This window comes from Stegastes partitus, unplaced genomic scaffold (genome assembly GCF_000690725.1).
Source record: "Stegastes partitus isolate 25-593 unplaced genomic scaffold, Stegastes_partitus-1.0.2 Scaffold30, whole genome shotgun sequence".
NCBI classification, from domain to species: domain Eukaryota; kingdom Metazoa; phylum Chordata; class Actinopteri; family Pomacentridae; genus Stegastes; species Stegastes partitus.
Window position 1 is genome coordinate 755,246 of NW_007577761.1, and position 26,839 is coordinate 782,084.

Here is a 26,839-nt window from a genome sequence, read left to right on the forward strand (position 1 = left end):
ATTTTTCTACATAGGTACAAATCTGTGCAGTATAGACAATAATAACACTTTCCTCAGTAAAACAATCTGTGCAGTACCACTGATACGTGCAATACCAGTATTTCCAGAACTAGTACTTGTGCATATTTTGGTTTATTTTTGTACTACATTCTTTGAACGTTTGCAGTATCCCCGTTGCTTCTGTAACGATAACATTTCCCGACTGTGGGATTAATAAAGCGTTATTTTATCTTATCTTAATATATAATATCTAGAACACCCGTATTTGACACTACTAATAAAAAATCAGCATGGATCTTATTAAATTAGAAAAGTTGATTTACAGGAGAATTCATATTTTAAATCAGAATTGGCTTTATTGGTCACATATGTAAACACTCTGGTGTTTTCTTTGCTCCAAAAGTTATTATACTGAATAAAACACAGATATGTGTAAAGGGGTGTGCTTAAAGTGAATTGGAATTTTAGCGCAAAATCCAAGAAAACCAACCAAACCTGAGAGTGCCGTTTGTGTATTTACTGTCATTTCTGTACATGTGAAAAGTTTCAACAATCTTTATTGTATCTTTATTTTTAGCCTTATTGTACTACGGTATTTCTGATCTTGGTTCTTTTGTATTAAGCTGCTGTAACATGTACATTTTCACAGTAAGGGATCAATAAAGTTCATCTTATGACATATTTTTTTAGGTTTTGAATTGTCACCTTGTACCAGCATTTTGTGGTTTCCTTTACATAAGTAAAGACATTTACACTATAAATACATACAGAAAAAGACCAAATTGGTGCATAAAATTTACTTAAAATCATTAAATTAGGTATTTTCCGATCATAAAGCCCAGATCTGATCCCTCAAATACATAGCATCTCCAATAGAAATACACTGAATACACATAGAAACAGATCTATATGTTGATGATATTAACATGCTGAACTCTACATATTTGCATACAGTTGGAACAAATATATCTATTATGCATATGTAGTAAATGTGTTATTACTATGAGCCACTCAAGCCATTTCATGTCTATGTCACTGAACTGAATAATCTAAGCTTTCAGACAAAGAGCCGCGCACTTTACCAACCCACAAACACACTCTTTCTTAATCATCCAGCATTTATCATATGATTAGTCCATGTTATTTATCGGTTAACCTGAGATACAGAAGGCTTTCCCTGAATTAACATATCAGTAGTCATGCAATTGATGTGGTGAACTAATGATGCAGACGATTGTTAGAATTATGCGTAATTTAAATCAGTTGTGATTCACTGGTGTCCTCTGAAGCTCTGCGAAGTACAAATGTGACGTACATGCAAGAAAGAAAGAACAAAAGCCGAGGCGTTGCAAGACACTTGAGACGGCGCTGATGGGTCGCAGTGGGTGTGAATGAGTAAAATAGGGATTTTTGATTTTTTTTTATGTTGGTTTTTTGAGAACTTTGTCTTCAGTTTTTGACATCGCTGTTGCAAAGGTCACACCTAAATTTAGGCACGAGAACATACACAATAAGATCTTTGACTTGGTAGATTTTTTTTGTATGAGTATTTTCACTTACTGTCAGGATCGGCCTCTTCTTAGGACTATGCGGATGTGTAGAGACCAAACTCAATTAACAAATTCTTCGTTACGTTTTTAACAAGAACTAGTTTCAGACTGGCCTGCAAGGTAGCTCACTGGTTAGCATCAGCGCCTCGCAGCTAGAAGATCCCAGGTTCACGTACCGGTTAGGACACTGGGATCTTTCTGCATGGAGTTTCCATGTTCTCCCCGTGCAGCGTGGGTTCTCTCCGGGTTCTTCAGCTTCCTCCCACACAGTCCAAAAACATGTTGAGGTTAACTGGTGATTCTAAATTGTCCGTAGGTGTGAATGTGAGCGTGCTTGGTTGTCTGTTAAGTGTAGCCCTGTGATAGACTGGTGACCTGTCCATGGTGTCCCCTGAGTTGACTGGGATAGGCTCCTGTGACCCTAATGAGGATTAAGCGGTGTATAGATAACGGATGGATGGATAGGTCCAGTCTGTTTTTACATTTTAACCACAGCCAAGTTCATAATATACAATAAAAACAATTGTAAAATATGAAATTGTAGCACCTGTGTAGGGACTCTCAGCTTAATGTGCACTGTCCCAACTTTTTAATTATCTTATGAAAACCAGCACCATTTTTAATCAGCATTTCATCACAAAAGTTTTGAGGTTGAGTATATATTTTTTATGCATACCAATGGTCCATCCATACATTTGCAAAGAGAGAAAACGTGTGATTATAAGTTGGGGAAATCGATTCCTGAACACGAATGACGGAGAAATTTAATGGAAAAAAATAATTTGAAATGAAAAGAAATGAGTCTACTGATGTACTGATGAGCATCGTAATTTGTCCAAATTGATGTTGTGATGAGCTGAAACATTGCAACCTTTTGAAACATCACTCAAGTTCTACGTTCAGAACAAATCTACAGGCATTTCATCAAACACCACCACGTAGTAAAGTCAGAAAGCATCGAGAGGTATTGATTTCAGGTCAACACCCACCTTTGTTGAGGACATTAGTGACAAAGAAGGATCAGTTGGAGAGGAGGAGTCTGCTTCTTCATGTCTTGGAGGAGGAAGGTGTTTCCAGCATCACCATGAGGAGATTCCTTCTGTCAGCATCTGGCTCATTGCTGCTTGTTTGTGTTTGTTTAACACATTCGTTGAGACCTGTGACAATAAAGTACATACTGTTGGAGCAGAGGAGGACTTTTATCTTCATCATTTGTTTGAGAAAACCCTGCAGGTAATCACAGTAGGACTCTGAACTGTAACCTGCTATTGAGGAACCTGTAAATCAACACATCATTCTCCAGAAAAGGTCAGAAACGCCATCTGAAATAGTCCTAGAAAGTCAGAAACTACTGCTGCTGTGGATTTGTGGCAGCTGACAGTTTATACTACGACACTCTGATCCCTGCAGACATTGTTGTTGGTGTTTCTATCCCAAAGGCCATCCTGATAGCAGGAGCTTCCATCAATTTCTCACCAGTCATGGTTGTTTTTATCCACTGTTTTTCTGTTTTGGTCTGTTACTGTCAGATGACACGATTGAGTCTCTGTGTAGACCTGGTGCTGCTCTACAGGAGATAACTGCTGTTACAGAGTCTTCAAAAACAACAACTGTTCCTACTGTGGCATGAGCAGACTTCAGTGTGTTTTTGCCAAAGCAGGAGGGTGTTTTTTTTCTTTTTCTGTTTTTGTCCTAGAAGAAATTCAGGCTGTTTTCATCATGGCAGGAGCAACGATTTGGATTGTTTTCTGTGCTTAGAGCAGGAATCCTCACTGCTCCTGCAGTAGGGTTTAACAGTAGTTTTCACTGCTGTTTCCACAGGCCACACAGGAGCAGACACCATGTCAAGCTACCTGCCAGCTGTGGTCAAACTGGCCAGCTGCTTAGTTTTATACCTGCTGGACCAGTTCCTTGCTCTCCTGATCGGTATCTAATTTGCTGCCACGCTCTATCAGGTTCTCACCGCCGTGCAGTTATCTTGTCAGGCAGCTATGAAAAGCAGGTGCTCTAATTTGTTTCACGGCTCATTTAAAAGCGACTTAATATAGAGTCTTGGATGGTTGTTCAGGCGTTTGATGCTGGTACGAACATTAAGCATCTGGGCAAAATGCACACAAGTGACATGAAGGTTCGCACTTGCAACACAACTAGAATGTCTGTGAAGTTTCCATGCAGGTAATGTGAAGAAACAAAACAACCTGCAGGTGTGAAAGTGGTTTTGACTGAAAACATTTTCAGTGTTTTTCATTTTGACACAGTGTAAGTAATGAATTCAATTATAAAAAAAATACATTTACAGCGTTTTGGACTTACTTATTCATTGCACTACTTGCATATGTAGCAACAGTATATTTGTGCATTCAGCACCTTATGGGCATTTTTCAATTCAGTGCATTTGTACACATTATTGTGCATTTTGTACTAAAGTATATTTCCTTTCTTTCTTTATTTTTTTTACCTCACTTCACTGGATATTTCTGCTGATTTGTTTTGTTTTTATATGTATTTGTGGTTATGGACACTGCAAACAAGCAAGTTATTCAAAGTGTTTTACAGGAAACTGAGGGGGGAAATGAAACAACAAAAGCCTGTAATAAAAATTGAATTAAATAATTCAAAAACAGCACAGGCAAGTTGAATGAAGTGCATACAGTTTTATAGAATAAACAAAATTGACTGACTAAAAAAGCTAAAAACAAAGACAAGATAAGTATGTAAGAGATAAAGTGTGCAATAAAATAGCAGGGAAAAGAAACTTAAAGGAATAAAATTGCAGAAAAGTTTAATAAAAGTACAGGCTGTTTAAAGCAGATGTTATAATAACAATAATTACCAAAAAGTTGTGGGAAAAAGAAGCATTTTTAACTTGCTTTAAAAAAAAATTACAGTTTCAAAAGGAGCTTGTAACTTCATGCAGATGTTTTCTGAACATTTATTTCCCCCTAAATCTTGTCAGCAGACACTTTGAAAACTAAAGAATAAAAAATAAATAAATAAATAAAAGACATACAAAAAACATTTCAAACACACATTTTTCAGTTAATTTTAAAGTTTCCCAAGAAAGCGTCTCTAATTAGACGGACTCAAACAACGAGTCTCTCAAGCTAGTTTCAGTCAATAGACGGGTCCAGGCAGCTATGCTAACATGCTAACAGCCCACTAGACCGTCCATACAAAAGCGCCTCGACACATATTTCAAACAAACATGAAACAAATATAAGTTGAAAGTTACACTTTACCGTGTGTGGCTCTCGGACCGAGCAAAATAGTTATTTTGGGTCATATTGTTGTTCCTCTGCAGCCACATTGCATCTGACCCATAATCCCACAGGTGTCCCAAACTACCCTGTGGTCACGTGACCTGTGAGGTTCTCCATTAAATAAACATCGAAGTAAACAGCATTGTACTTTTAACCAAACATTGATTTTATAGGTGTATATTTTCAAAAGTACATTTTTCTAGCATTTTGTTTATCTTGTTTTTTAATCAATTTCAATGACTGTGTGAAACTATGATATAAGACAGGGGTGCCCAATCCTGGTCCTCAAGAGCCCCTATCCAGCATGTTTTAGATGTTTCCATCTTCCAACACACCTGATTCAAATGATCAGTTTGTTATCAGGCTTCTGCAGAGCTTGATGATGAGCTGATCATTTGAATCAGGTGTGTTGGAAGAGGGATTCTAAAACATGCTGGATAGGGGCTCTCAAGGACCAGGATTGGGCACCCCTGATATAAGATATGAGAACGAGCTTCTAATAGAAACCTCAACAGAAACTGCCTTTAGGACAGAGACAGAGCTGGTTCCAGCAGTGGGAATCACAATTACTAACATTTAACCTCGTTTGACTGCAATCAGCAAATCACATCACAAATGTATTTTAGTGCCATTCAGAGTCTTATAGAGAAAAATTAGGACATTAAATTCATTTCTCTATTTTAAAGTGAGCCAATGCAGGTACCTTAAAATCAGAGTAATGTGTTCGCTTTTCTTAGTGTTTGTCAGTAATTTTTTGAATGAGTTGCAGATTAATCTAATTTGGGAGGCTATTAAGGAGCACATTAGTTGACCACAGGTAATAAATGCAGGAATGAGTTTTTCTAAATCTTGCTTGAACCCAAAGTTTCTCATTTTAGTTGTTTCTAAGATACCAGACTAAGAATTGTGTTTGAAGATTGTATGCATTTTGGGGGATATTTACAGACTCCTGTTGAAATCACATTGCATTTAAACCTTGTTAACACATCCACATCCATCCATTTTGTGATTTTTTTTGTTTGTTTTACATGCTAGACGACATATGAGTGGAATAATCAGTCAACACCATGGCTAAGCGTTTCTCCTTTGAAACGGCAGTATATGAATGACAGTGTCAAAACCACAGATTTTTGGATGCAGCCTGAAAAGAGCGAGAACAGGCTCAGAGAAAAAGGATATAACAGGTGGAAACACAGAGGAAAGACTGTGCCAGACTCCTGGCAGTCACTGTATTTTTCCTCCTGAGGGATTAGCTGAGATTTCAGGGTGACTGAGAGGACACTAAGCTGATAGCTGCAAAGATGGACATGTTGTCTAATTTACAGTGAAAACCAAAACAAACAGGAGGTTTCTTTAAGGTGAAGAATTGTTCTGGATGGAGTTGGATGCTGTAGAGGTGACAGATGATCTACTCAGTCTCATTTTTTGTCTGACAAAGCTGTGCTATAACATCGATGTTCTGTAATCATATCCAGGAACATCTTGTTTTTAATACAAATTGTTATCAGGATACTTTTGTGCTGGATGGACGTGTCATAACAAGATTAGATATGTCCCATTTTCCTAATACAAATTAAATGTGAGCAAGCTGTCAGTGTATTCTTTTTAGGAAATTGACTAAAAACACTCAGAAAGTTCATGCATCCTAAAATGAAAAAGACAGATTTTTTGAGTGGGCTGCTGGTGGACGCTCGTCTTCCATGATGTAGCGGAAATGAAGAGGCTTCTCATTTCTGTGGAAATAAAATAAGTGGTCGATAATGGTGAGATTGCTTTCTGAACACCACAGAAGACAAAAATAAATCAATAAAATGGGGGGAAAAAATTGGAAAAAGAGGCATTCCAAAGATGTCGTTCCTTGTATGTGTAAAACCATAATTATGTGTTGTAAGCACACCACAGTCACGCTAGAAATTAAGCCCATCCCATGGAAACTGTTGGCTGTTTTTGGACATATTTGGATGAACAAACACTTGATCTTGTTTGAAACCGAGCCTACAGAAAAAATGTTTTATTTGACCATTTATTCAACAAAAATATCAATAGCTAAGTTATTTGTAGCCTGTTTGGGGATTTCTTGCATGCACTGCCTGTTTCAGATCTCCCCACAACATTTTAGTGGAATTCTTTTTTTTTTTTTGGCAAAGTTATCCTGCGACTTGTTTTTTGCATTAAAATTTGCTGGAGCAGTCAGTTCTTATCACACTGGCAGGCGTTTGGAATCTTAACCATTTGTTTAATGTCAAATCATTTATAGCTCTTGTTCAATCCTTTGCCAGACTCAAATGCATCCACAACCTTTTTTTCTGAAGGCCTTACAGAGCTCTTTAGATCTTAGCACGATGACACAACAAACTTAAGCTGGAACCCCCCTAACTTGTTTTTTTAAGGTGACATAAATATAAAAGTGTTGTACTCAATGGGACTGTTTATTTAGCTTCCATACCAGTGCCTGCTGAGGTCATGACTTCACAAAACTATGTAACTCAAAGCCCAAATTCCTAATTAGGGCAAAATTTCACACAAATGTCTAAGAGGATTAACTGATACATTAGATTACAAATCCAAAAGGTTAAAGGTTAAGTTTGGACAGACATGGATGCAAAGTGCTACTTAATGAGTTTGTAATTCTAGTATATTTAAATTATGAAAATGAAGATTTTTCTGTAATAACTCTTTGAGTACATCACCTTTATTTATAGGCATCACTTTAAAGAGGATCAAGAGTTTGCTTGTCCAAATAGGTAAAAAAGAAACCAAGGATTTCTCCTAAGACTGTAAATATGATGTCAGTTATCATGTTTACCACCTTAATTTATTGTGTTAGTGTGGTTGTGGGAGATGAGAATTGACCAAAATTTTGTTTTTAAATTCAAATGTTCACGTGATTCATGAAAAACTATCATAACACTGAAGTTCTAAAAATCATCCTGAGCAGTATATCACCTTAACTGCTATTAATCTATTAGTTGTTGAGCACTTTCACTCAAAAAGCCAAACTCATGGTGGTCAAGGGAGCACCAAAGTCAGCATGAATCACCTTCAGTGTATCTTTACATCCAATATTTGTTGTGATACTTCAATCTGGACCAAAGTGCTGGACCAGCTGACATTGCACTCCATACACCAGTGGTGATGGGAGGCTAAAAATGAAAGTAGAATCCTTCATCCTTTTACTAAGAGGGAGCATCAACAGAATAAACCCAAACACTTGTCCAAGTTAGTTGATAGTCATTTTATTGAACAGAAGAAAAACTCAAAGTGAGTGTGTTAGACTGTGGTTCGTTATGTTAAAGCATCGAAGCTCATCACTAATAAAGTGCACTTTCAGTTAACCGCCAATCGGAGACTCGTCTCCTGCTTCCCTCACAGCTCAGTTGCCCGCTGTAGGACTCCTCAGCAGAACACTATCACAGTTAGATACATAAGACCGAGTGCAACGACCGAGCGTCTCAGTGAGGGCGAGTGCATAAGTGTTAATGGAAGCTCAGCGCGTTATAGAGTCTCTTTCTTCTCAGTCGGGTCTAAAAGTTCTGCCACCGTTTTCTGGCTCAGTTCAACCCCCCAGTCATAGCAGTGATGTGACAGTTGGTGGCTTCTGCACAGTTCGGACTGATCATGTAGTTGTGATTGTAAAACAGCACAGTATTTCTTCATTAATGGTCGGCATTAAGCTAAAATCTTTGCCATGAGTGTCTTTACATTTTAAGATCTTCACTTTAAAAAAATATCTTCCTATTACCAGAAGTGTTTGTTTTTTTTCTACATAATATATATGTACAGTTGTATCTTTACAAAGAAAATAATGTTCTGTTAAAGACTGTTGCAAGGTCAGTATAGACTCCAGTTTGGCACGTATTCCTCGTGACTTCATCCAGTAACAGACTAACATGGAAGAGATGGCAGAAACAAGTGCCCGAGTTTCACTGTGTTCACTTTGCATTCTGCATCTCCTGTACAGAAACAGACACTAAACTAACAAATTAATCCTATTCCTACTTCTTATTTATAATGAGATGTGTTTGAAATGGTAATTCCCTCTGATGTGCAGCAAATAGGAATGTCGTTCACATGAAAACAAGTTGTTTGATGTTGTCCTAATCTACATCCCAAAAGCCCCCTGGGGGAAAACACCTACAGTACAAGGGGGCAGTGTATTAATCAACACTGAGTTTTAACTATGCGATTTGAGGATGTGCTACATATGACACACAATTTATCAGAGACAAAGCAAGAGGAAAATCTGCTAAGCTGCAGTTCAACACAGGAATTGAAAGAAAAGGACAATGCCGTGGAGAGTTACAGAAACCGACGGATGAAAGAATGTAGTTGCTAACATCCCAGCAGGTAGAGTGCATTGCCTGTTGCGACGGGGGGAGCTTTTACTTTGATATCACAAACACACAGCACTGGGAACAGATCAGCCTTTAAAAAACACATCTACTACTAACAATTAAATGTATTCTAATCTCACGGGGAAACTCCACATTTCACCTCTTATTGCACTATTTTCAGGTCAATCAAAAGATTAGGCAGTTGTGGGTTGTGTCTCTCCTTCATCACATAAATCGTGTATCCTTCTTTTTAACATGTAAACAACAAAAACTAAACTGACAACGCCTATTTTTTTCAGAGAATCCCTATCAAGTTGTGTATTACATACACAGTGTGAGCTTAGACAGCTAGTATAAACTCTCCAAAGAGCATTTTACACACACCTTCATTATCCACCAGTCAGCATTACAAACAACAGTAATAAATATGTTACGTTCAATAAATACAGAGGGGATTTAATCTTTAATAAAAATATTTTAATTCTTTAATAAAAATATTATAAAGATTCAGCTGTGGGGTTTGCTTTTCCATGTGTAGTGTTACGAGTATGTGGCTCAGTTGGATTTAAGCACTGGTTCACATCTGGCCAGACATCTGTCAGAGCAGAAAGACAGAAAAAACAACTTCTACGGTTTACAGTTTGAAGTTTAGGTAGTTTTGAGCTCTCTCTCATTATGTTGAACAAAAATATAAAGGCAGCATGTAATATTTAATCAAATTCTATCCCTTCTTTTTAATATAGGGAAACGAGCATTCGTCGTTCCAACACATGGCATCTCTTCAACAGGATGGACGTCATGAAACAATAAAGCATGTACTATACTGGAAATGACAGCGGGCAGATGGAGAGTGGGATTATAGACCATAATTTAAAAATAAAAACAAGCCAGAGTTTATGAGGATGTTGAGTTGCTAGTGTTGTTTCACGCTAACCAAAGGGCTCGGTGAAGTTGATGGACATTTTGTGAGACTGAGTCTGGTTGTCAGACACGTCATCCAGAGACTCTGCAGGCCATGACAGGACTGGAACATTTTCAGCTGCTAGAAGGGCAAAGTGTAATCGCTGAATGAATGGGACTACCATTGGTATTAGGCATTGAAAAAACTTCACCCTGTGCGAGGCCAAACTCGATATCTGCTGTCTGCTCTGTACAGTCGATTCTTTAGTGAAAACAACCTTCTCTCATCTTGATAATGTCCAACTAACATGAGTGGTGGCCCACTTTGATGCCATTCTGCCGGTAGATCAAGGTGTGGTGTGGCCTACAGGATCGCAAACCAGCTTCCCTTAGGCAACTTTATCGGCAGTTTCTGATTGATGACAATTTTGCAGATGGACAAGCCGGATGTGACAGTCTTCGGTGTAGGTAGTGACACAAGGTCTGAGGTGAGACTGTTGTACCATGCTGTCTGAAACGATCTCTTAGATGGCAAATGGTGGAGTTGGACATTCAAGTGCCTGACAACTAGTATAATATACTAACAGCATGTTTTCATCTTTCTCTTTTCATCTGTGGCAGTGAGTCTTTTTAATAAAGCTGCATTTTAAGGTGGACTTTTATAGAGGACTTTCATCAGAGGAGTGTCTTTGAAAGCCACAACTGACTAATGTGTGGATTAACTCAATACTTGAGAATTTGGTCGAAAGAAGCTAAATGCAACCTTTTTCTAACTCATTTTGATAATCTAACTGTAACAATAGAAACTTAATTTTTAACTTTTTCACAAAGATCATTTACATGCTGCATTTATATTTTTGTTCAGCGTATATTGCTTCAGAACCATTAAAAATGTAGGAAATCTCTCTATGCGTACTATACAGTGTTTGCCTCATTCACTTCTCATGCATCCACCAGGGACATAAACACACCAAAGGACTGGACAGTGATGGGGAAAATAGCCCTAATGAAAGGAATTATGATTGGGTGGCACATCATGGAAGTAGACCTTATATACATATAAATGATATAGTACAATTAATGACAGCTGTCTGTATGTGCACCAGACCCTTCACCTCTGCAGGCTTCTCCTAGGAGCAAACACCAAGCTTGTTCTTGATGAGACGCTTTTTTGTTTCCGTCAAGCCGCTGAGCATTTTTGCTTTTGTTTTAAAGTGCAGTCCAGATGCAGGTGACTAAAAGACAAGAATCAAATTACAGAGAGAGAGACAGAAAGAGAGAGAGAGAGATGAAGCACAGGTAAAAGCCCAGAGGGTGAAACTGGGACAGAGGATTGGCACATACGTCAGAGAGGTCTGACTTGGAGGAAGGGGGGGAGAGAAGCAGGAGTCTGTTAGACTGAAGGTTTAAAAAAAAAAAAAAAAAAGAGAGAATTCTTCCTATTCAGTCTCCTCCTGTGTCACCGATCCAGCTCCAGCGTCACTCCCTCGACTGGTAGAAGAGGATGTATCCCGACTCAGAGTTCTTGGAGATGTCTGAGGTAAGGCCGTAAAACTCCTCAATGGCCTGGGCATCAATTTTCTGCACGACAGAAGGTGACACAGGGTTTACTGGTAACACAAACAATGGTGTATAAACAAACAGATGAGTCAAGGAACATGGAGCAGACAAAGAGTGACGCACCTCTACGATGTCATCATCAAACAGCAGCCAGAAACCATGACTCTTCACTATGGTGATGTAATGGCCTCTATTCGGTCCACTGAGGAAACAATTGACAAACAACAACTCAATTGTACAGATGCTGCAGTCTTAGAACCTCCACATTGTACTGCCTCTGTCTAAGCTTCCTGTCATTTATACTAGATGCAGAACACAATCTGCCACATGTGTACTTAGTGTCATTACAACATCATTTGCACTAAAACTGATTTAACAGGTAATTGAGAGGAGTGACGGAGTACTCTCTCTTTGTTGAAAAGAAGAGAATTATGAATTTGTGCGATTCGCACGTATTTGGACGCATGTGTGCACTGAGTTCACTCGCTTCATTCACGCGAATGCAGGATACCAACTACTGCTCTGCTGCTGGAATAGAGCCATGTTTTTTTCTTCGCCATATACAACAATAACACGGACGAGTGGCCGCCAGTAGGAGTACGTTGACCACAGCAACGAGGAGTCAGCGGAGTTTATCCTGCCAGCATTGCGAAAGCTAGCAACTCGGCTTGCTAGCTTGCTAAGTTGAAGAGGTGGCATTCTTGTATGTGAACTGGAGGAGTGGGACAGCCAGTCTGCTGAGCACTGAGATCTGCCTTGGCCAGGAATGTGCCTACTTATCTTCTGGGGTGAGTAAATCAATCAATATTCATGGTGTAGTTGCATAAAACTGAATGAATCATGTTGTTGATGTCACCAAAGAATCTCAACTCTGATTGCCCATCGTTGTACGAAAGATTGCTAAAGTTCACATTTTTCAAATTGCGCGTCTAACGTGAATTCATGTCATTTGCACATTTTGCACGTTTAACGCGGCGAGAATCGCGTCATTCTACCGAATAACTCGCTCAATTCGTGTCATCCACGCCAGGACGTTTACTCACGTCGAACCGCGTCTTCACATTGACTTTACATGTAAATCATCCGCGTAAATGATTTTACTCGCGTCTGGTGTGAACACAGCATTATAACTGAGTCTGAGTCAAGGTGCTCGGTTAATCTGCCAGTGCTTGGTATCGAGTATACTGTACCTCCCACAGTGAACCACCACAGCCACGAGATCATACATGCGATCCAGATTGACTGCATCCCCAGATGTGTTGAACAGACGGAGTTCTAGGGGGAAAACCACTCGGTAGGACAGCTTGGTGTAGCGGTGCAGCTGCTCCATGTACTTAAACCTCTTGAGGTGCAGCGCCAGGATCATAGGAAGTTTCTTCACACGCATCCTGCAGAGAAGCATAGATGCTTTGAGAAACACGCTCTAGCACAATGCCACATCACAGTTGTATTTAAACTTGCCACTTTACTGACCGTTTCTGTGCTTCCTGCTTGCTGCAGCATGTCTCACAGTAGTATTTGTATTCACTACACAAAGTCTCTGTGTTACTGAAGTCCCTGGAAAACAGAGCATACCACAGGAGGCTTAATTATTCTCAGACCAAATGGGAATATGTCAGCTTCTTCGGCTGTGACTGAATGTATGATAAATCGATACTACCTGAGACAGTGTGTTATTGATGTGTTCTGCTCCACGTCCACAGAAAGATCCAGAAAATCCTCATCTTTGCTGCTCACCTGTCAGAGGGAGAGACAGCGATGTAACTCAGCTGTCATTTTCTTTGACTGAGTCAGTGAGGATAAGCCCGCTGTGCTGTGACAGAACAACCACCCTGCCCACACCTCTACACACTCAGCCAGTCTTTGAAATGCATATTTGACTGAGTAGCTTTTGTCTCTGCACGGTGCGGCACCTTGGTGTTTGCAGGGGTTGTTCGGGGCAACCTGTCCTACTCCTCGCCCTCAAAACTGTGAGGACAAAGCCTCTGGCGGTCCTGACGTAAAGTGGGTGGGCAGAACCCGCCAGGCGTTCTCACTGCATCTGACTGTTTTTTGTTTTGGTTTTTTTTCACCCCTCAGCATCTTTGCAAAAAGCTAATCCCCCTTTCACAGTCATTCAGGAGGGATCACTTTTTCAAGGTCGCACAGGGACAGACAACACAAACTACCTGTCTAGACAACTCCAAATGCAACACACCGTTTCACAGTTGAGGCAGCGCGTCTCGTTGGTCAGTGTGCCTTGGAAGATATCATGAACCCATGTGGGCTCTGTCTTGTTCTCCGTCTCAGCCTCCGTGGTGACGGCGGTGCCGTTGTTCTTGAGGCGACCATTCTGCTTTTCCTGCTTCTTCTCCTCTTGCAGGATATCGGCCACTGTGTTCAGCAGGTAGTTGAGGAATTCGTGGGCATCCTGTTGCATGTAGTTGTCGAACAGATCTGAAGAGATACATAGAAATGAAGTAAAAGAGGAAGATAACCTTAAAGATGGGAAGTGTTGGGGAATTAGATGATTTTGGGCCTAGCCATGTATTGGCAGATTATTTGCCCATTGTAAATGCAATACATGGATGTTTCTTGTCACATTTTGCCTAAAGCAAGCCTTCATTTAAATCTATGAAACAATCTGGAGAGAAACAATTTTACAGCTTAATAGCTCAAAGCTAAGAATAAATGGCCTTGATCACAGCTTCCCATTGACTCAAGCTTCTGCAGTTGGGATAATACACTTTCTCATGGAAATATTGATATTGCTCTCATTTCTGTTTAATAAATGTAACACTACAGCCAGCAGTCAGTTAGCATAGCTTAGCTTAGCTTAGCTTAGCTTATGGTTCTGTCCATGCAACAGAATCTTCCCACCAGCATCCCTAAAACTCACTAATTAACAAGTTATATCTTGTTCGGAAAAGGAATTTCCTGAAGTCTCTGCTGGTTGTCTGGTAACTGATCCCAGACACATAACCCCCCATAAAATGACACACCATCATTGTTACACTTGTTTATATTGAATGAACACACACAAATTAAATGCTGGTAGGTGGATTTTCATTTGTCCTTCAACATAGCCAAGCTGTTTCCCCCTGCTTACAGTATTTATGCTAAGCTAGGATAACTGGAATTACCTGGTTTTCTGCATTATTTGATGGTATAATGTGATAAGATGTCCATATAAGTTACATGTAAAGACAGGGTGCTCAGGCTAATAACACAAAATTATAATTGCATGTTTACTTTTTTTTTTAAGTGGTCGCACCTCTTGTGGAAGCTATAACCTCCAACAAGTCTTTCTGGGAGCAGCAGATCAGACATACACATCAGTCAAGAGGGTGGGATCAGTCTTCCACAAAGAACAGCTTTTAGCTCTGCTATATTTTTTAGGATGTTTGGTGTGAACAGCTGTCCACAGCATCTCTACTGGGTTAAGGTCTGGGCTCTGACTGGTACACTCCAAAGGGTAGATTTTCCTTGTTTGAAGTCATTCTATAGTAGATTTACTTCAGTGTTTAGAGTTGTCATTCTGCTGATGCATCCAGCATCTGCCGAGTTTCAGCTCTACAGCCATTCTCACATCATCCAGCAAAACACATAAAAACTTAGTAAAATGTAAAACTTGGGAATTCATTTCCCCATCGATGGTGGCATACTGTCCAGGCCAAATGGCAGTAAAGCTACAAATCATGATGCTGCCTACGCCACACTTCACTAATGGGATAATGTTTCCATGCTGGTATACAGCACAGAGCCTGTTTTATGTCCAACACAAACAATTCATCCTCAGTGTCATCAGTGCACAATGCATTTTCCAAGAGGGCTGCAGTAAGGGGCAAGATTAGTAGGTTAGTGAGGTATGTTGAGCGTAAGTGGTAAAGGGTAAATAGACTGCAATTATATAGTGCTTTTCTACCTCAGTGGCACTCAAAGCGCTTTACAATGTTTTCTCATTCACCCATTCACACACACATTGATACACCAATGGCGACAGAGGTGCAATGCAAGGTGTTGTCTGCCATTGCAACTTCAGGTTCAGTGTCTTACCCAAAAACACTTCGACTGTGGAGGGGTGGGGGATCAAACCGCCAACCTGAAGTTTTCAGTGTCACAATGTTGGTTCTCTTTAACCTGCCAGATCACCATGGTAACTGATGCTGCACCACAAACCTGATCCATACAAGGTTATGTTCATAGTTTGGGATTTAAATCAGCTGTAAGCCTCCCTTTAACCACTTCACATGTACACATATATGATATATCCATCCATCCATTATCTATACACCGCTTAATCCTCATTAGGGTCGCGGGGGGCCTGGAGCCTATCCCAGCCGACTTAGGGCGGAGGCAGGGGACACCCTGGACAGGTCGCCAGTCTATCACAGGGCCATATATGATATATGATATATATATATATATATATACACATGATGACTCTCTATGAGCAATACAGATTCTCAAAATAATATTTTTTTATCTGCCAACCTGTTAAGCTGTATGTTAGCAATTTCAATGAATAAAGCCGTGCAGTTTTAATAGTATGTATTCAGTTGGGGGTGCAGAAAATGCAGAAATGTATCATTTTTTTTAGTATACTGCTTGTGCTGCAGCTAATAGCACACAGATTAGAAAGCAGATTAGTCTATTGGTGTTTATCACAGAGAATATTCCATCAGTGTCATTTATCTCTCTGGATTAGGCCAAAAACTAAATTAATTTCCACATATCTTTCGTTATGGATCAGTGTCAGACCTAAACGCACTTCTTGAGCATCACGTTAAAGTTTAACAGCTCTAATGTGCAGCTGTCACATTAGAAAAAATTGGCTGCATTGAGAGTCACTGAGTGGTAAAATAAACATGTTCACTTGGACGATTAACAGTTTTCTACTCCTGCGTCATTTGCAGTCGCATTGCTTTCCATGCTTTACTGCCCTCCTTTATAATGGAGGAAAAGTCACAACACGCTAAATACCCTTTTTATGTGAGTGAAAAGAAGAAAACCTGGTTAAAGAAAGAAAGTTGATAACCAACATTGTGATACCCGTTATCTCTGACTGGGCTTTTAGGTTTTGTCAAGTCAGCTAACACAAAGAAAGCCTGGCTATGTGAAACTTGCTTCATAATTTACTATGCAGGAGTGTTGCAGAGTGTTATCATACCCTTCAGTAAAGTCCATAGCTTTCTCTATGTGGTCCATGACAGAATACAATTGTTCATGAACAAAGTAAAAGTAAATCAGCTCCATTGGTTCCTTTTTGCGTTTACCTGCTAATTTGGGGTTCGGCATGTTTTTGGAGGCATTCTAACTGGGAACTAACTAGCTGGTAGCTACACTAAAGCATATCTATTTCAGACATTTGTTGCACTGTGGAGTGATGAATATCTAAATTTGTTGAGATTACTCTGTAACCCTTTTAAGCTTCATGAAAATCAGTGGTTCTTTAGCTTTACCTGTCTGATATCTTCACTTTGCGAGGCATGACTTACATCAGCAGATGCATTTTGTTAATAGCAAACTCAAAATGTATAAGCAGCTCTAACGCACACCTCAAATCCGATTTCATTGATCAGACTCCAGGTATACTAACTCCTGATTCCAGAGATCTTATGTTGGTGTCATTAGTGACGGGGTTCACAGACTATTTAACACTGTGAATGCTGTAGTATTTGTAGTAGATGTATTAGTGAAAGCAATTTTTACGGCAAATTTAAAAACACATCAATGCCCAGGTGTTCGAGAGGCACGTGGTGGCTTTCTTTTAGTTTGTCACATGCCATAGATTCAGCAGCCTTTGTTGATAATATAAACACACTCCTGTTTTGACAGATCTGTATGTAAAAAGTGAAAACTGAGAAGCGCATGAAGGGGGAATGAGTGGGGTTGGGGGGGAGGGAGGCACAGAGGAAAAAAAACAAGTCCAGAGATGAGGCAGCTGACCAAAGCCGGGTCCCAACAGAGATCGCATTGTTCATTCGCATAAAGAGCTTCCTCAATATGGACAGCAGAGAACAGTCAGCCTTTCTGTCAGCTCTACTCTGAATGACCTTACCACCAACATGCACCTGCCCTTCACCTCTAATATTCAGACCGCATTACAGTCAACGCTGCTGCTATCACACAACACAAATCAATGCAAATCCATGTGAAAGCACGCACATGATGGCTTTGGTGAAAACAAAAATGCTTGATTACAGTACACAGGTGACAGCTGAATCATTTTTCATGGGACAAAATTTGACTTATTTCAGGAAAGTTAAGAATGTGACTGCTGTGGCTCTCCCAGGAAACCAGCGTGCACAATACCAGACCCCTGGAGCTGGTAAACATAAATGGAATGCAGCAATTTTCATTTCTTTTGCCACGTTCACACAATCTCAGCAAACTCTCTTAAAATCATATTCTACAAGAACTACTTGTAAAGCTTCAGTCAAATGCTGCGCTCTCACCGTTCTCCTTCCGTAGCCGGGAAATGAACTTCTTGGGTGGGATGACGCCCACTTTCTTCTTCTGCGTGGCGATGGAGTGGAAGAGGTCAGCCAGGCATGTGAGCAGGTTCTCCTTCTTCTTCTGTTGGGCTTTATATGCCAGCACGTTCTCCCGGAAAGGCCGGCAGAAGTAGAGAGCCTGGAGCACTGAGTTACAGTAGCATGTGTTTCCAAACTGAGGGAGGAAGGAACAGTGACGCACAAACAAAGAGGACAAAGAGAAACTACTGAAAACAAGAACTCAAATGTAAATTTATTTTTGGCGTATCTGTTAAAGAGCAGGGCTGCAAGGTGGGTCAGTGGTTAGCACCATTGCCTCGCAGCAAGAAAGTCGCCGGTTCGTGTCCCGGTGAGGACACCCGGGATCTTTCTGCGTGGAATTTGCATGTTCTCCCCGTGCAGTGTGGGTTCTCTCCGGGTTCTCTCGCTTCCTCCCACAAGTCCAAAAACATGTTGAGGTTAATCGGTGATTCTAAATTGTCCGTAGGTGTGAATGTGAGTGTGCTTGGTTTTCTGTCTCTAAGTGTAGCCCTGTGATAGACTGGTGACCTGTCCAGGGTGTCCCCTGCCTTCACCCTAAGTCAGCTGGGATAGGCTCCAGCCCTACCAGTCCGACCCTACTGAGGATTAAGCGTTGTGTAAATAGTGGATGGATGGATGTTAAAGAGCAACTTGCAGGTTCACATCTTTGAAAAGTGAGTGCATGATTTCCCATTCCTATATTTCATGATTATGTGTAATACTACTTGACTACCTTGGAATTATTGCCAGTCGTATTTCTTACTTTTTCAATTCTAGTCTTACTTAGCTTATTTAACGGAATTTTAAGTAATGTATCATATTTTTATCTTATTGCTTAGGCACTGCATTTATTCTCATATGATGAAACTTTGTCTTCTGAGTAACATCTGGCATTTGAAGTTCCTTCTGGATGAACACATTTTATCTTATCTTATATGTTCTATGAGACAAGTTCTGATTTTAAAAAAAGTGTTTGAGCACTGTTTTAACAGGAAGCCTAATATTATGCCACATAAAACCATCATCTCTGCCTTGGTGCAGTGTACCACAGTTTGTGGTTGTGAGTCTAAGTGGCTGTGATTTAGAAAGATTCTCATTTTTGCCAAATAACTTTGCAATTACAAAATTTAATTTGTATTATTTTATCATGGTCAATTATTGTGTTCATGCAAGTTGCACAAACTCCACTGTCAGGACACTGAGTGGACACTTTTCCAAACTACAAAGCTCGCTTTTGAGCCTGGGTGCATTTTGTGCAGGTGAAGAGATGAGACTTCACTGCTGCATCTGGAATAAAAACACGGTCACGAATTAGACAGGAGGATTATATTCAAGGAGATACGAGTTCTGGATGGAAATATGAGGCCGACAGTGGTTTGGTATTTCTCACTGTTAATCTGGACCTGCTTGGCTGCTCTCCCTTTTGTGACATTACAACCAAGTTTTTTATTTCTTTAAATCAAGTATATTAAAAACTCTGTTAGAAAACTACTTTAAATGTTATTGTAGTGCTCATATTTTTTGATGAAAACATTATTCATGCTGCCTTTTTTCAAGACATTTATTTATTAATGTTGCCAAACTTCCGTTGACACAGCTGCTGGAGTTCTATCAGCAGCAGCTTTTGGTACTGGCGGGAGGAATGATCACAGATTCATTGGTGCTGGCTAAATACAATCCAGAGGAGGTATGTTCAGTTTATACTGCATTATGTAAGAGTTTAGAGTCAAACTCTGCCAATATGTGTGTCTATACAGCACACCTATCTGCAAGCTGACAAGATGGGAAGATGACTATTCTTTGACATTTCCTGATTACTTTTGTCATTGCTCTTCTTTGCTAAAAAACATCTTGACATGAATAAGTGATTTACGAAGTGATTTTAAGCATTGAAATAGCCGACAGTTAACTATGAAATGATGTGAAGTTTAGAGCAATTCCGCTAAATGTTCTTTGCAAATTTTACACTCTGGCTTGGTCATACTTTTTGTAAAAAATGAACAAGCATGCATACTGAACAGGATTGTGTCCACTGGTATGAAAAATCGAACTTTGCACCATAAGTCATCTTTTATGTTTGCAAAATTCTAAACTCGTCAACTCAGTCCTTTTCTCCCTCACGTGGTGCCATAAAACATAAAGTTTTAATAAACCAGTTGTGTTATATCCTGATATGTGAAAGCAAACTCGATAGTACTATGAAGTAACAACACTGTTTTTTTCCTCCTAATCCTTGCATGTTCGTAGCAATCTTATAACTATAAAGCTGTGGTACTTAATACCTTCATGAATACACATTCTCAGTCGTTTTGGTGTCAAAGGCAGTGTTACAATAGATATAAATCTGTTACAAAAACTACTTTAAATATTACTGTGCTCATATATTTTGTTTTCAAAAATGTAGTTTCTGCTTCATTTTCCTAAACAACGATTCATTAGTGTTGCCAAACTTCTGGTGAAAAATACCAGTATCCTCTATTTCGCAAAGCACAGCTACTGAGAAACGCGTATGTTTATGTTGATGCCATATTAAAGAAACAGAACATCCCTCGACGGGCCAACACACCCACAAACAACATCTTCAGCACCAGCTGTCCAGCAGAGGACATGACTCACTGCGGCTCGACGGCACTTTGTTTTGAAAAATGACACCGGTGTTGTTTGGCAGTGACCTCTGTTAATGTATGAGAGGATTTGGTGATACTCACATTGACCAATCCAAAGTAGTGCTCATTGATTGGGAATTGCTCCGGGCCGATGTCTTTCTCCAGAGCAGAGGCATTGGTGCCCTGAAAGGACAAAACAAGCATTCATCATCATCATGTAACAGTTTGCTCATTTGTGCTCATGTAGAGTTAGAAAAAAAAAGCCTTAATTTGTTTGTCTAGTCTATGCATATGTAGCCAAATGAATATGGAAATGATGAACAGTCAAAGAGCACCAACAGGCTGCTGGAGCTTTAATGCTGCAGCTACAGGAAGAACCAAAACTACAGGCCTCTCTCTGATGCAGTATAATTGATACAAATGATCCTTCCTGTCAAATTTTAAAGTCTCATTTTCTCAAAATGCACAAAATTTAGCTCATCTTGATTCCCGAGGCTGTCAGAACAAAAAATTGTCCTGTCAAATTAGAAAACGGAGATGGTCTAAATAGGTAGACGCATATCAAAAGTCAGGAGTGGTTTGTGCTTGATTGCTGAGACGGAGCACTTATCTCTTGTCAGAGTCTTTTCACTCCGAAATGAACTGCAGCTTTGTTGTGCGAGCACCGGAGACAATTTAGTTTGGGGAAGGCTTTGACTTTTAATGACTGTCATTTCTGTCAGACAGTGAATAACCCTTTGTCCGATTTACCGCTTCCAGCCAGAGATGCAGCGGCACATATGCAGCATCGTGCAGTGTACGTACACATTACCATCCCAAATTCAGTGAAAATGCACCATAAGTGGACCCATCCATCAAAATCTACACTGAACAGTTGCAAGAGAACGATGGAATATCCATGCAACCTACTACTGACACCTGATAGCACATTTTGACATTTGAGCTCCTCATTATAGGCAGCAGGCGGGAGGCACCGTTTAGTTAAAGAGGAATAAATCTTCAAAACAGTGCTGATCAGGGTAAACTGAAGTTAGTGAGGAAGCAGAAACTGTTACAAACTCTGACATCATTGTCATCACTTTCTTTGTGTTATTGTGATTATTGTCTGCAGCTGGAAACTTTTAATTTTACCTTTTGGATCACGTTTATTTATTTGCTTTTAACAAACTGAAATTCCTTATATTCATATATGACAGATCATGAATGCAACAATCAGTGTGTTGGTTCCTTGAATGTGCAAAAAGGAGAAATAATAGTTATTAAACACTTTAAAGGTTATATTTTATTCTCCTCCTGCAGACATGCACACATTAGCCTTTGTGTCTGTAAGCAAAACTGAAACAATGACTTACAGAGCTGCAACTAATGATTATTTACTTGATTAACTGACTAGTTGTTTAGACTATAAATTACCAAAATACAGTGCAAAAAATGTGTCCATCAGTGTTTCCAAAAGCCCAAGATGACCCCCTCAAATGTCTTGTTTTTTCCACAACTTCAAGATTTTCCATTTACTGTCACAGAAGAGGAGAAAAACAAGAAAATACTCCAATTTAAGGTGCTGGAGTAAAGAAAAAATGACTTTTCTTTAAATAAAAAAAATTACTCTAACTGATGATTAAATAGTTGTTGATTATTCTAACAGTTGACAATTAATCCATAATTCAGGTAGTTAATGATGCAGCTCGAATAACTAATAAAATGAGTGACTGAAGGTTTGTTTTGCTCCTAGGGAGCGTTTTGGGTGATGCAGCAATATTAACTGGCAGGAGATCAATAATTATTTTGTCATTTTTTTTAACAAAAGAATCAATCATCTTATACCGTAGTAGATTGCATAAACCATCTGTCATTATTTCTAAACATTATGATTACCTGATTACCTGACAAGTAATTGGCAGAGTAATTGTTAACTGTAGCTGTACATAAAAGAATGTTGATATTCTTGCTGTGCTTTCAACCACATTATGCAGCAGTGCTGCACACTGGTGCTGGCACAATATCCAAATTATGACCCTGACATGATACCTGCCTACATATATCAATATTGAAACAAAACCACAGCAAAAACCTAAAATATTTTTAAGTAAATAAAAAAAACCCCAGAAAACAATTTGACAACGCCAATGCAAAGCAACAGAAGATATGAAAAGAAACCATGAAACAACACGAGTAAATTATTGTACCAGTGTGTTCACACATTTTCACCTGTAGCCAGAAGTAGAGGAGCTCTTTTATGAGGATCAGCTCTTAACGTGTTCACGTCACTCCACCTTCACATGTCACATTGCAGCTGATAAAAGGTTAAATCCTTGCAGAGTGAAGTAGAAGCAGTGCATGAGCACACATTTTCATCATCCAGGTTCTTTCTGCAGGGATACAGCTGATCATTTATAAGTGGTGTTGATCTACATACTTCAGAAATACGACTTCTATTAATAAGAAGCCATCATTCTGTGTCAGCAGCAATAAAATGGGGAATAGTATCATTTTTTGCTTTGTGTCCCTTTAGTTACTGGACAGACACTGTACAACCTAATAATCAGAGGCAGAGCCAGCGGGTGGCCACCACAGATTAAACTCTGGCCACCAAACACAACCAATAGTGAACTCTGTTAGAGGGCTACGCCTGCACTCACAGGACTGGAGGTACATCCACAAACTGATATTTTTCTGACAGAAGTTTTTTCTGCACAATTCTTTCTTGATGGCTGGTTGTTTCCAGCATCATCACCGTCCATTCAGCCACATACAACCAATAAGATCTGACCTACCAATGATTTTGTTGCAACTCAAACATTTTGTGTGTAAAGTGTATAGTTTATATTAATTGAAGTGTACATGATTTTGGTTTTGCTGTAGATTTACTTGAAGCTCCTGTTCAGACTCTTAAAGAATGCAAAGATGAAACTTTCTTTGAAGAACTCTGTAAACAAACTGCTGAACAATGCCAGACTGACCCAGAACCTGCAGCCAAATAAAAGAAACAAAAGGCTGGATGGACACAGTGTGATGTCTCGACGAGGTGGGTGTCCTGAGCAGAACAAGGACATTCAATTTTTTTTTTTTTTGTAAAAGCATAACTTAACTATCTCGATTTTAATCAATCAAGTTACAAGGTTACTATACTCTATATGAGCTCTCAGGGACTTTCACATATCAGTCTTGCCTGCATAAGCAACTGAGAAGACTGAGAGACCCCAAAAAAAAAAAAGACAACTGTTATTATTTGTGACCACAGTGAGACACTGCGTCACCCCAATGGAAGACTGGGGTCATCCGGGTATTTCTATACATCCGGATTACTCAGTCCCTCACCGCAGTGAAAACAAACCAGTTGGATTCACTGACGCAGGCCAATAATTCTGGAACAATTTATACTCCTAAACTGGTTATAATTATACTTAAAAGTTGTGAAGGAGCATACTGCAACGGTTCAAAAATATGCAGGAGGAAAAGACTGTCTTTTATATCACGCAAAAGATCTCCATAAAGAAAGTAGGCTGAACAGAAACATCAACGAAGCCCAAAGGAACAGCTACTGTTGTGTGGAAAGCATTTTGTGACAGGTACAGTGCTGCTGAGAATAAAGCTTCACAGGTAGTCCTTCAACCTGGCGGCTTCATTTTACCTGCAAGTATATTCACATTTGATGACTTTGTATGACTGTTGATCATTAACAAACTCTACAAGTGGCCAGTGGGTGTGATTGTCTTTCTAGGCTGTAGCAGGGAACTTGCAACATATTCAATAACGCTTCTTGGAATCATTATCCAACAACCACAAAGACACAAACAAATCTAAAACATCAAATATTCATGGGCAAAGGCAGTTTCAAGTAGGCAGAGCTTACATGTTGACGGAGGACAGTTTGACAGCCAGTAAATTTGTAAATTTTTAAATTTCATTTTCACCAAGTTGACGTTTTTGACTGATACTCTCAGCATGGTCACCTCTGCAAAAACTGTTTGGTTCTGAAACTGCTCATGATAACCATCCATCCATCCATCCATCCATTATCTATACACCGTTTCATCCTCACTAAAGTTGCTGACTAGGGCGAAGGTAGGGGAGACCCTGGACAGGTCGTCAGTCTATCACAGGGCTACACTTAGAGACAGACAACCAAGCACACTCACATTCACACCTACGGACAATTTAGAATCACCAATTAACCTCAACATGTATTTTTGGACTGTGTGGGATGAAGCTGGAGAACCCAGAGAGAACCCACGCTGCACAGGGAGAACATGCAAACTCCACGCAGAAAGATCCCGGGTGTCCTCACTGGGACGTGAACCGGCGACGTTCTTGCTGCGATGCAACGGTACTAACCACCTCATGATAACCAATGTTTCCTCAAACTGCCAAGCAAGTAGGAAATGTTCCCACAACACTGGCCAACATTACTTATAAGTTCTAATAATGTTTTAAAGAAAACACTTTAATCTAATGCTTAGAGAAAGTTGAAAAGATATTTTTCAATTCAAATAATGTTCCTATATAAATTCAAAGCCAGTGAAGACATTTTTTTAACTGGAACATTTAGAGGATGTTTGGAGGATGCTGTCAGAGTATGAAAGAAGCCAAACCAACATTCCAAAAATGTTTTCAAGAGGTGTGTGGAGGCCTCAGATGATGTTCCTGTAATGTGAGATATTAACAAAGGTAGAACATTTTGCCTGCAATATTCTGAGGATGCTGTCCAGGGAACACATTACGGTAGTTAGAAAGCATTCTTCCATAAACACATTCCCACAATGTTGCATGATAACAAAGAAAGAACGTTCCCAATGCAACATTTGGGAAAAGTTTTAGGAAGAATGCTTTCAAAGAACTTTAAGAAGAAGATTCTGGGAGTTAGACAACAATTCCTGCTGAAAACATTACCAGAACTTCGCTGAACTTTCTAAGAACGGTTTATAGAAACAAGAAAATTCCAGCTGGGTGATGTGGATCAATATGTCTGCAACACTCTCAGTGCACAGTGTGCAGCATCCTGCAGAAACACAGAGCAGTGCATCAGTGTTGTCCTCACAGGAGACTGACACTGCGGGCCTTTGACATTAGTATCCAGTCTAAATAAAGCGGAGGCCGCTGGCATTAGGCAGAGCCGTTTAAGTCTGTTCTTACCCACTCTTCACTGCCCCTGAACGCACCGTAAACACAGATTAGTGCAGATCCCTGCTCTCTGCTGCCAGCATGCAAGCAGCCCTCTGCAGCAGCACCACATTATGCAATCACAACAAGCTGTCACGGGCTGCGTTCACCTGTCAATCACCGCTGACAGCTGTACAAATTGCACATTGTGTTTGTCAGGCCGGGCTGCAACACAACAACCGGCGCACTGATGTTAAGGTTCGGGCCTGCAGGAGCCCAGAGAGCCGCCGAGGTGGATGGAAAGTGGTGATAAAGAGGCTGCAGGTGGGAGGCGACTGAACCATCATCACACCAGGTTCAACAGAGCGACTCAGTCAACAGCAACACGGACATTAGCAGCGGCTTTACTCACCATATTACAAATGGAGGCGATGTTTCTGACAGTCATTTAGTTTACAGTGTCCCCCTCACCGCCATCTTTATAAAATAAACAGAGCAGGGTGACGCTGAGAAATGAAGTTGATTCGCAGTCGCGGCTGGAGGCCAGACTGCAACCCCAAGCGTCAGAAAGCGGGCGGAGAGACGCGGAGCACCATGCAGCCAGCACGGAGCCGAGGGTCGGGGGCTGCGTTCACAGTCGACACGGCTTCATCCTCACACGCACACCGAGAACGCCGCCGCTGGGAACCGTCGGTGCATGAGGCAGCGGTGGACGGACGAAGTTACGGGCAGCAGGTTGTTAGCAACGGTCAGGAAACAAGCCTGCTGTCTGAGGAAGCGTCGTAGCCCCGCCCACATCAGGGAAACTCCGAAGGTGATTGGTTCAGATTTGCAGTTTTTTGATTGACGGGACCGCGGAGCCACACACAGAGCTGCACCGTGAAGTTTAACTGAGCTGCAACCAATCAGCGGCTCTTCGTTAAAGCAATGGCTTTTGGGAGTTGTGGTTCATTTGTGGTAGGCATTTAAAGGGACGTGGTCGGTTTAATGCAAAACCATTGGAAGAAAATAAATATTGATTTTGAATCCAAA

The 26,839-nt window shown here is 40.2% G+C and overlaps 1 protein-coding gene across 1 annotated transcript; it reads right to left on the reverse strand.

Moving 5' to 3' along the window:
• Window positions 1-9,626: 9,626 nt before the first annotated feature.
• usp46 (ubiquitin specific peptidase 46) lies at window positions 9,627-26,554 on the reverse strand. Its single transcript, XM_008299252.1, has 9 exons — window positions 26,220-26,554; window positions 20,810-20,890; window positions 18,042-18,255; window positions 13,802-14,040; window positions 13,265-13,341; window positions 13,078-13,161; window positions 12,795-12,992; window positions 11,728-11,806; window positions 9,627-11,625 (listed from the first exon to the last, which is right to left on the reverse strand). Exons 1-9 carry the CDS (start codon window positions 26,253-26,255, stop codon window positions 11,524-11,526), a joined length of 1,110 nt encoding a protein of 369 aa, XP_008297474.1. The 5' UTR covers window positions 26,256-26,554; the 3' UTR covers window positions 9,627-11,523.
• Between the last annotated feature and the right edge of the window lie 285 nt (window positions 26,555-26,839).

What these genes read in the sequence shown, in the direction of transcription:
- usp46 (XM_008299252.1), bottom strand. Translation starts at nt 26,255, where the DNA reads ATGACTGTCAGAAACATCGCCTCCATTTGTAATATG. An exon ending in TCGCCTCCATTTGTAATATG is followed by an intron (nt 20,891 to 26,219) that starts GTGAGTAAAGCC and finishes TTGTCCTTTCAG; the next exon opens with GGCACCAATGCCTCTGCTCT. An exon ending in CCGGCTACGGAAGGAGAACG is followed by an intron (nt 14,041 to 18,041) that starts GTGAGAGCGCAG and finishes GTATCTCTTCAG; the next exon opens with ATCTGTTCGACAACTACATG.